This window comes from Corylus avellana, chromosome ca8 (genome assembly GCF_901000735.1).
Source record: "Corylus avellana chromosome ca8, CavTom2PMs-1.0".
Classification (NCBI taxonomy): Eukaryota; Viridiplantae; Streptophyta; class Magnoliopsida; order Fagales; family Betulaceae; genus Corylus; species Corylus avellana.
In genome coordinates, this window is record NC_081548.1 from 19,158,792 (window position 1) to 19,170,488 (window position 11,697).

An 11,697-nucleotide genomic window follows, 5' to 3' on the forward strand; every position below is an offset into this window, starting at 1 on the left:
TCTCAGTATGAAGTGAGGGCAAAAGTGGAAGAAAAAAATTTAAAATGACACATGACTTGCACATGACCGTTGACTGTCAATTTTAACCCATTTGACTGGCAGAAAATTGGCTTTTTGTCATAAGATGATAGTTTGATGAGGTCAGGTGTCATAGTTGGTAATTCATGGGAGAAAGTGTCAAAGCGTTGTAGTTCATGGGGGCAAAAAGTAATTACCCAAATTTCCTCCAAACTAGTTTGAAAGAAATATCTTACAACTCATGTAAAATAGTTATAAATGTCTATAAACATTTAAAATGTATATTAAATTCTTAACTTTATTAATAACAGTTTACTAGTTTAGACTAAATTTAATATGCATTTTAAATATTTATAGACACTTTGCACAATTTTACGTTGATTAAATATTTCCTCTAAACTGGTATTTCTGTCATTTTTAAATCATTGATCAAAACCGACCCATAAAATCAGGGGAGACGTCATTTATGTCTCTGGAACAAGAAATCGGGAGGAATGAGGTGTCCTTTTTCAAGTACCCAAACTGCCATCAGCAGAGTACCGACCTTACGCGTGCATTATCGACGCGCTTCTATCTTTTCCATTGGGGGTTAGGATCGTGTGCAATGATGTTCCTTACTAAAATGAGCAGCCTGCCAATCATCGCTTGCCATCTCAGAACATGTAATGTAATTTCCAATTTTGGCGTAATTATCCGGTGTTAGATGGCCCCAACAGATCACGGGTGACTTCTCACTCCTACACACGTTTTGTGAAAAGTTTGACAAGTATTATTATTTATATTTAAATTAGATGGTTTTATTCAACCTCTTTCTTTCATAAGGCTAAAAAGATTCGCATAAATGTCAATTCATACGCTTTTCAGAGTAATGTTAAAATGATGTAGCTTTTAAATTAATTACTGGGCTTGTTTTGGTCAAATGATGATTTTAAAAGTCACATTATTCTTAAAATAACATAAGAGAAATACAAAAATGATTTTAGAATTACTCGACTTATCGAGCTGTGGCTAGAGTTAACTCCGATTATATTTCCATCTATTTTTCTACCTCCCATCTATTCCTCGCCCCCTTTGGTTAGTTTGTTCTTTGTTTTTGTGCCTTTGTTGTTGGTTAAATGTACTTAAAAAATATATATATTTATATTTGATAAAAAAATTTAAAAATAAAAACACGGTATATATCATTATTTAATATTCACATTGACAAACCCACAAAATCATGCTTTTAGTAGATTTAAATAATATAAGGAGTATAATTAGTGACGTGGTGACAAGTAATTAGCCACTACAATACACCGTAATGTGAAATCAAAGCACCGAAGCAATCCTTTCCCGGAACGCAAAAGAAGAAGTGCTTTCAGTTCGTTTCTTTCCTTCCCTCTAAGGTCTCTCTCTCTCTCTCTCTCTCTCTCTTATTTCCTGTCAAGAGTCTCACCCACCTTTCGCACCCATCTTTCGCGTTCCCTCACTTTCTGTCCCAAATTTTCACGAGAATCTCGACACGACCCAAACGCTGCTCCTCTCCTCCTCACTCGATCTCCGTCGCGCTTCCGATTCCCGATTCGTCCGGATCAATGCACTTTGCCTGAGCTGAGCTGAGCTGTGGATTTCAACTATGGAAAACGGCCACGTAGAGAATGGAGTTTGCTCCTCCGAATTGGTTAATGGAGGCCGCGACATATGGAGCTCTAACGGTTCTGATTCTTCGTCTGCTGATCATCTCGTTGTAATGGTTCATGGAATCCTCGGCAGGTCAGACTCTTTTCTTCTTCTTCTTCTTCTTGTTATTATTTCGATTTTTGATTGCTTTATGATCTTGAATTTCATGGAATTCTGGTTTTTGTTTTTGATTCTGTTCTGTTCGATGATAGATTAATGTTGTCCTGTTGTTTTTGTTTTGCTTCAGTTTGGACATTTGTTTGAAGTGTTCAATTTTCCAAATTGAAGGGTTCTTCTGTTATTTTTTTTATTTTTATTTTCTTCTTCGTCTCCCTAATGAATTGCTTTTCTTTGTCATCGTTACTTTTGTTCAATTTTTTCCTTAAGTTTTATAAGTTCATTCTGAAACCTATCATTTCTGAATTTTAAGAGATTTGGGACAATTCTGATTTTTTTTTTTTTTTTTTTGGTGAATCATAACTCTGAATTTCAGTGTTTAATTTTGTAGATATATGTAGCGTGTCATTTTTACATACTTGAAAATCATTCTTTGATTATATCCATTTTGGTAGGGGATGCCAATTTTGACTTATATGATTGATGAATTCTCGTTTCTATTATTACTTGAAACTTTTTTTCTTTTTTTGAAGTTAACTTGAATTCAGGACATGCGTTAAACTTTAAAGGATTTTGCTAAGTTTTTGTCAGTTATGGTGGGGAATTGAGTTTATGTCTTTTTGGGTTTTCCATTTTGCTTCTCTCTTGAATTTGAGTTTGGGTTGGGCCGGTCAGCTTGATGGTTTGAATGTACACTCCGCTTTTCTACTTGATACTGGAGAAAGTGAGTTGCACTTCGAATTTAAATTTATCCATTTGCCAAAAACAGAAATATGGAAAGAGGAAGCTAAGAGAAGATTTTGTTTTTTCCCCCCCAAAAAAAAGACATAAATTTGGGACTTAACGAACTTGAAGATCAGATTCTCCAGTATTATTTTCGACTGAATTCATTTTTCCATTTAAGTTTCTAGTAAAAAACCCCTGAATTTTATTCTACTCTTTGTTTAGTTGCTGGTAAAAAATTAGAGGAAAATGTTAAAAAAAAGAGAGAAAGAAATGAAGATAGAATTTGAAACGTATTTCATAGTGTTTTGGTTTCCGAGGAACAAAAAATTCTACTCAATAATGCTTGACGTGGTTGCATTAGTCTACTCAATCATGCTTAATATTGCTGTTGTCTGTTATTGCATATTGTGTAACTTCTTTAAGTTGAAATTTACTTTCTTTTTCTTCTTCCTATCTTTCCTTTGCAACCAAAAAAAAAAAAAAATCCGTCTTATTTGGAAATTCTCTTAAGTTTTGTTTGTTGCTGATGGTGGTTTTATATTTGCTTGTGCAGCACCAAGGATTGGAAGTTTGCAGCGGAGCAGTTTGTCAGAGTGCTCCCAGATAAAGTGTTTGTTCATTGTAAGTAGCTCTTCTTCTCATTGTAATGCTTTCAATGTGAAAAAAACAAAGATTGTTGTCCATCCTCTTTTTACTAGTTTCATTGGTATAATACTGTTACTAATCACTGATTTTTTTTTTTGGCCACTGCATAGCTTCATGATATGGACCATTTTAGACCCAAAATTGTTGTGTTTAGACATGAATATTTCCTTGTCCTGTGATTATCCTTGATGAGGCTTGCAGATTTGACTTTAGTTTCTGTAATTTTATTGACTGTGCTTACTATATGGAACTAGGGTTAATATAGTGCTTTGCTTTCTTTGACTGGTCAAAAGTTGGAGGTTTTAGGTGTTTCGTGTCCTATCACTGTATATAACTTAAAATATTGATATTTTAAGTTAGCAAGTTCATGGGATGTCTTGCAGCAATGAAAAATGTTTGCCCAATTATACTTAAGTTGGTTGGATTTGTTTTGCAGGTAGTGAACGAAATGAGTCTAAATTGACTCTTGATGGTGTGGATGTTATGGGAGAGCGATTAGCAGTGGAGGTTGGTAGTCACAGATTTGCTACGGTTCTACCTGATATTTTGAAATTAACAAAATCTGTTTGTTTTGCTGACAAGAAGCTTTGACTGCACATCATATTGTAATTAAAAGAACTTTTGAATTCTAGGTCCTGGAAATGATTCAGAGAAAGCCTAAGCTATCAAAGATCTCCTTTGTTTCACATTCTGTGGGAGGACTAGTGGCAAGATATGCAATTGGGAGATTGTATGGACCACCTAAGAGAGAAAATGTAGAGGATTCTTCTACTAATAAATGTGAAGAGGATTCAAAGGGTACAATAGGAGGTTTGGAGGCTATGAACTTCATCACAGTTGCTACACCTCATCTTGGTTCAAGGGGTAATAAGCAGGTAACAAATCCTTTTCATGTCAGAAATTTGTTAACTGAGAGTTTCAAATTTTATCAACATCCAATGCTAAAATGAACTTTATGTTTGCTGAAGTTAATAATTTTAAAGTTTTTGTTGTGCTTATCTGATCAGGAGTAAACTAGACAATGTTGTTATTGCAGTGCAATCCTTGACTTGTGGGTGAGATGGAGAAATTATAGTTTCATTAATCTGCTTGAGAAAGCATTTGTGGTGGTTGAATAATAGATTCCATCAGGATAGTTTAGAGAAGTTGGATCACTGGATGATGGGAATCTTTTTTGGTCAGGCTCTTGACTTTATTAATGAAAAAGCTAAGCTGAGAAATGTCTAAAAATTCAGAAGTCCAGGCATGGAGTGAAGTATGATATTCTGTCTTTGGATAAAAGTTTAAAATGGTGGCCCAGTTGCAATATGCAGTTAATACCATTGTAGCAGGTTCCTTCTTAAAAGGGAATTGGGTATGTCCTTTAAGGTGGGAGGTGGGGTGGGTGGGTTGGGGGGAGCAAGTCGTGACTCATATTCATTCTCTCCTTGGTTGAATATGTGGGATTGAAGCAAAGGTTGAAAATATGTAAAAGAAATACCTTTGGTTTGAATTTTTTTTTTTAAGTTGACTATGGAGCTTGGGTTATATTTTGTTTGTTTTGGTCTATATAGCTCTCTTCAAGTGTTCTTCCATTACTATATCGTAAAATTTTGAGGAGCATTTTGTGGGAAGGAGCTCTCAACACAAATGGTTATGTTCATTACTTTCTAGTTTTTCTGGACTCTGTGGGGGTCTGGTGTGTGTTTTAATCCTATTTCTTTTATTGGGGTTTTGGCTGGAATTCTCTCTTTGGCAATTTTATAGTTTCTTTTGATTGAAAGTACTTATAAAAAAAAATAGTTTCTTTTGATTGAAAGTACAGGTTTTAGTATTGTCAAGAAAAGGATCATATCTGATATGAATTTTAGTTTCATTTTGATGTAGAACTTAAAGGCCAACATAGAAAGCAAAACTAAAGAAGTGAAGTTCATAGAAAACCATTGGTTAACTTCTTCTTTAGTTATGCTCTTTTGATGGTCCGTTAAATTCTATCCTATTTAGTATATACTTATGTTGCCTTTGGTACAATTACTCTATAACTTTGGAAAATTATAAAAATTATTTCTAGGTCCTTTAAATTATTTCCTATTTAGTATATGCTTATTTTTCCTTTAACTTTGGTACAATTACTCTATAACTTTTAATAGGACTGATTATTACTTATCAAAAAAAAAACAAATACTCTATAACTTTAGAAAATTATAAATACTATTTCTACCCTACTTATCAAAAAAAAAAAAAAATTTCTACCTAAGCCAACTTTTGAAAGGGCATGCTTTTATTGATTGCATTAAGGAAGGCCTTTAAGTAGCTAATTTTATTCCAATATTTGTGACATAAAATATCACTGGACATGAAATGTTAAAATTCTCAATTTTTCAGAACCTTTTATTGATTGCATTACATAATTTGTAGTCATAGGAAAAAATTTCGACTTCTTGTCAAAAGTACATGCTTTTAGGTGTTAAAACCGTGAGTGAACATTCCATGGAAAACTAGAGTAATTACCTTTTCATCCCAAGCTGACCTAGTCAATGCAAAAACTCTTCTTTTTTTTCCTAGTCAAATAAGAATGTGGGGATTAGTACTATTAGGCATCATTTTTGAGGTAAATTTGTAGCCATTTCTTTGTTAAGGGGAGAAATGAAAGCATATTAGGTTGTATCAACATAGGTCATCGTATGATGTTCATTTGTGTGGTACATGAAGTAGAAATGAAATACTTGTTTATTTGATTCTGATTCTGGATTTACATCAGCAGTGAACATAATCTAATTATCAAAAAAAAAACATAATCTAATTATGATCCACTTGGTGGCATACCTGCCAGATTTTCCAATAGTTTTTTTTTTATCATAAAGAGAAATATTCATTTTTTGTTGGTGTATGAACTGCTCTATGTTGATATTCCTTATTAACAGCTATTACTCTATTAAATTTGATTACTCTATTAAATTTGAGTTGACTGATTTATGTTCTTTTAAAAACTTGGTCTTTTGCAGGTGCCATTTCTTTTTGGTGTACCTGCTTTTGAGAAAGCTGCAAATTGTGTTATTCATTTGATATTTAGGAGAACAGGTCGGCATCTTTTTCTCAATGATGATGATGAAGGGAAGCCTCCATTGCTTAAACGCATGATAGAAGATTATGGTGACTGTTATTTCATGTATGTCACTTGCACCCCTTTTCTTATGTGGATATCTTGAATGATACCATACCAAGTTTCATGAGATGCCCTAATCAGTCAATCTGAGTATGTAAGTAATAGAATGACAACTAAGTTATTTATGCAGGTCTGCGTTGCGTACATTCAAACGTCGGGTGGCATATTCAAATGTGGGCTATGACCGTATCCTGTTTTTTACAGTACATGTGGCTCTTGTTGATTTATACTTCTGAAGATTTTTGTTAAATTTACCTTTATTGTTTTCCATTATGAAACATTATAAAGATATCGTGGGCTGGAGAACATCATGTATTAGGCGTAATAGTGATCTGCCAAAGGTATTGTTATCTGCTTGAATTTTGTTTTTGTGGTTAGTTACTGGACCTTCTGATTGCAATTTAATAAACAAAGCATCCTTTTGGTTAATCAGTGGGAGGATTCTCTTAATGAAAAATATCCGCATGTTGTATATGAAGAACACTGCAAGGCTAATGATGATGATGAGCAGTGTGAGCCTCCTTCAAATGAAGACAAGCTAGAAGGTTTGTATCTTCACTGTAAGAGAAATTTCTGTTCGGTTGTTTATGCTAGTAGCTTTTGTTTATAATTAGTTCACTAGTTTGCTCGATAAGCATGCTTTTCAATCAACCATTGTCTAGGATTGCTGACCAAGCAAAAAAGACCGCCCTCAACGAAAGCCAACATTACAACTCAAGACACTGTAGAAGGATGTAACAACAAACAACCATCTTTTGGAGGGGACCCACCACAACTTGTCTTCACCTTCCTATCTCACTCTAACTAAATACCATATGCCCTGAAGAACGAGACAAAGACATCCACCTCCCAGACATGAGCTGCTCTAGCAATGCTCACATTCCATTGAATGGGGCCACTTGAAAGCTCCAAGTGAGTCGCCAGAGAAGCATCCTTTATGCTAGCAATACCATATAAAACTGGAAAAGCTTCCTTACGGGCCATATCCCCACACCATAGATCATACTAGAATCTAATTTTGGAGCCATCTCATACCTCAAATGTAGTATAGCTTGAAAAGTTCTCCCAACCCCTTCTAATATTCTTCTATAACCTCACCTCATACTTCCTAAGAGGCTCATTAGAGCAGCACTCACCCCATGAATTGCCAAATTTAAAGTTTACCACCACTCTTCACCTTGCCTCGCTCTCAAGCCCATAGCACCAAGGCCATTTCTCTAAGAAAGCGCGATTGAACATTAGCAAGTTCCGAATTCCCAACCCTCCCTCAGAAAAATACGTAATTTTCCAACTAGTCAATTGTCGCTCTATTTTCTCAATAACACCGTCTCAAATATGCTTGACTTTATAGGAGGCCTTCAATGGAAGGCCAAGATACTTCAAAGGCAAAGAAGAAACCTCACACCCCATAATACCAGCCAACCCATCCTCCACATTATCAACATTCCCAAAGGAACCAATTTTGACCTAGCCTAGTTGATCTTCAAGCCTGAAACAACTTCAAAACATAAGAAGAAAAAACCTATGTCTATTTTTAATCTCACTAATGTCTCTCTGAAGGAGCAGAGATCGAGATTAGCACCAAGAAGACCCTTGCTCAAGCTGACACCCTCAACTGAAAATTTGGGTCTTCAACCATCCCAGATGCAAACCCAGAGGAAGAGCTTTGTCCCATCGATGCCTATACCTCAAAATTACCAAATGAGCCCTTCAACGACGAGGGAAAGGCAGGAATCTTTTCGGTCTAGTTAGAGCCTTGGCATATGACAGAATCCCCCCACCTCCAACAGAGGTCTAAGTGCCATCTTTGCCTAATCCGCACTTGGCGCTATAGGACTATTGGAGTGACGCCCAGTTGACCCACCACCATGCCGTGACTGGAAGAAGTGCAGAACCACTCGAAGCTTTGCGGCAAAGGACTTATAGCCCCCGCTATGTCTCCCTTCCGGCACCAAGATGTGGCCCATCCGTCACCACCAAGAACCACCCATGCTTATTGGAGCATCGCTGGGTGAGAAATATTGGAAACCAACACCGGAGAATCTCCAAAACTCCTTCCTCCCCTCCTCTAGACGGTGGCTATCAATCAAGAGACGTTGGTAATGCCCAAGCATAAGGAACAGACAGAACCCCTGCACCTCTCAGAAAATCCTGCACACTGGAGACCTACCCTTCACTACCAACTCAAACAACTCCTACTTTATGTGACACCCTCTAAACAACCCCATTCCAAAAACAACTGCCGGCACGCTCTAACACGTGCTGACTAGAGAGAGAGAGATAGAGGAAGGATGATTAAAGGCTAGTTCTGGAACCAATTCACATCATAGTTAGACTATTTCATGCTACCTAACTCATATATCATACAATTTTCGATATAATCAGCATAATAAAATATATTCGTGATAGCTCCATGGATGATTCGCTGGCCCATTGAAGCATAAAAAGTCCCGGAACCATTTATATATAGTCCTCAGATGAGAATACAACAAATGAGTGCCTGTTGTGATAGTTTGGACACCTTCAAAGAAACAATCAACTAGTCATGCTGAAAGATGCGAGTTAGTGTGAGTAAAAAAACTAAAGGTAGGAAAGGCTTGGATAGTATCTTTGATGAGGGAGCTATAAATTATTCTTCACCTGAAAACATGTATTTTTTTAATGAAGTTTATTAGAACAAAAGGAAATAATTACACAAGGTGTTTACATATCCTCTCTAGAGATCTGACAGTGTACACCTTCTCTATGTGTACATTAACATCTGCTCTGTTGTCTATTCTGAGAAATCCTGACTTTTTACGACTTTATGAAAGACAAAGCTATAAAATTGCTGCAGTACTTGAAATATTTGAGCTTCATTTCCTTCAGAGAATTTATGGATTTTCTAAGTATGTTCCAGTGGATATATCCTTGTTTTCATAAAATGTATTCAGGAACTAAGAATTAAAATTTTGTACTTCTGTCAATATATGGGCAGGAGTACCCAAATCTTAATGCATGTGTTTGAATCTAGCGCTATTCTTATTTAACAAAAGCTGCTACCATGAACCTGCTTTAATGGAGGAAATGGGGAGGAGGAGACAACATCATTTTATGCATGGAAACATTTTAGGTTCTTTAAGGCTAAGTTTCCTTCTTCTTTTCTAGCTCAATCATTTCTGCTAAAATAAAGTGATTTTCTGTTCCTGATTATTTTTGCTTAGATACTTGCAGAACCAGCTCCCAGCTATGATATAATCATTTGCTTGCTTGGCTTTTTTTCTATGTTGGTTTGTAATCGTTTCTTTCAGTTTTTTCTGCCTTACAAGTTTGTGGTCGGTGGTACATTGTGCAGAAGAACTTGTGACTGGCCTATCTCGCTTGTCATGGGAAAAAGTAGATGTTAGCTTTCACAGTTGCAGACAGAGGTTTGCTGCTCATAGCGTCATTCAGGTCTTTCTCTCTCTCCGACACACCCACACCCACCCACCCACCCACCACACGCACGTACACAAATGCAATGCATACGTGGGTATGTGTGCAAGTCTAGGTACAACATGTTAACATTTTCTGTTGACTTTTGTGGCTGTCATGTGTCACTGTTGGAATTACTTTTAATATAAGATGTTGTCAGTTTTTATATGCAACAATGGAAGTTCTATATTTGGCAAGCTTTTCATTGATAGGTCTTACTATCCTTTTAGAAAAAAGGTTTTTTTGGTCCTAAACGTGTGGAGATGAAAGGAGAGGGAAGAGAGAAAGGGAGCCATTGTCATCCAAGTTTAAAAGGCAGCCAGTGATTACACTGATTTGCTGAAACAACTGGATTACTAATTATGGAAAGTTAAACCATGCAATCGATCTACATGATTTTATCCAGAAAGAACTTCATTCCAACATATCTATCTATATAATTTATGCCTATATAATTATATGCTATATATTAGTAATGTTGCTGAAGGGCTGATTTTGCAATGACAAATTGACAATGTTGGTCTTTTGTAGCACTGAGTTTCACTTAACAGTTAACAACATGTTAAAAATTCAAAGAACTGTAACAAACGTTGATCATTAAAAAGGAGCAATATCCTTTCTGTGTGCATTTTACAGGTCAAAGACCAAAGCATGCATATAGAAGGTGCAGATGTCATACAGCATATGATCGATCATTTTCTCTAATAGAAGCCTGACTCCTACAAGTAAAACGCTTGGCTGACACAGATTCAAGGTTCTTCAGGTAAGCGGCAAGAGATATGCTGCCAAAATCCCTAATTTTTGCCACCTTGATTTGTGTCTGAAATTCCATATGATTGTAGGTTGAAGGCGATTAATTCTCTCACTACACTGCAAGGTCTACTTAAAAGTGTGCTACGCAAGCTGCTAAAGAAATTTTGTTTATTTGGTATCCTTTGATTCCTTTCTCAATGTATATGTACAGGCACAATCAATAAACATAAATTGTGCATTTCATATCCCCATTAATTCTATTAAAATTATATTTTGATTTAACCTTTGCTGTCATACCTATTGTGAATACTGGCGTACGATTTTATACTTATCAAAGAAAAATCAAAATGAGTAAAGCAACTCAATTCAAGCTTGAGCAAGGTTTCCATTCGAATTGTCACGGAATATATATTCCAATGGATGCTCATAAAAGCCTATTACTACAGTAGTTAATGTCAATTAGAATATTACAATTCAACATAATTGACGAGTGAAATTGTAGCATTGTATAAGGATCGGTTTGGTTTGTTAGTTTAAAATGTACGGTTATAAAAAAAAAAAAAAAAAAAAAATTGCATTTGCGATACGCACGTGTGAAATATTAACATAAAATATGTTGACCCAGCAATGTCAACGTTAGTATCACGACTCTCCAAAGCTTCGGAAGAAAAATAGTACTTAGCAATTGGACCAACGCCTGTACCCAAAATGTAGAGTCATGTTTTGCAGATAAATGAAAATCATCTGTCATTATGATTGGTCTAAATTATAAATTACTTTCTATGGTATAAAAAATGATTTATAAGTCTTTACAGTTGATGTAAATTATAAATCATACATATGGTATAAAAAATAATTTGTAAGTCTTCATGGTATGCTAAAATAATAGTTTACTCTTTAAAATCAATTTTCATGCTCTAAAGACAAATGCTAATTTAATAAAAAGAGTAATCTAATTTTCTCAAACTTAATTTGAAGAAAAACTTTGTCACAATTTATTAACTTGAATGTTGTTTTTATTTATTTTTCAATAGTTAGAAGATGTTACTGTCAAATTCTCGCAAAATGCTCCGAAATCATTGTGAGGAAAATGAAAATGAGAGAGGGTTACGCAAAGAGTAAAATTTTAGGGATAAAAGAGATTATGTTAATTTACTAAAGCAGTATGACTTGGAGTAAGG

The 11,697-nt window shown here is 35.4% G+C and overlaps 1 protein-coding gene across 1 annotated transcript; it reads left to right on the plus strand.

Annotated features, from left to right (window-relative positions):
• The first annotated feature begins 1,370 nt into the window (after window positions 1–1,370).
• On the plus strand, window positions 1,371–10,798 carry LOC132190598 (lipid droplet phospholipase 1). Its single transcript, XM_059605633.1, has 11 exons — window positions 1,371–1,770; window positions 3,074–3,141; window positions 3,602–3,672; window positions 3,798–4,040; window positions 6,150–6,313; window positions 6,441–6,496; window positions 6,599–6,651; window positions 6,744–6,855; window positions 9,645–9,742; window positions 10,400–10,526; window positions 10,606–10,798. Exons 1-10 carry the CDS (start codon window positions 1,634–1,636, stop codon window positions 10,466–10,468), a joined length of 1,071 nt encoding a protein of 356 aa, XP_059461616.1. The 5' UTR covers window positions 1,371–1,633; the 3' UTR covers window positions 10,469–10,526; window positions 10,606–10,798.
• The last annotated feature ends 899 nt before the right edge of the window (window positions 10,799–11,697 follow it).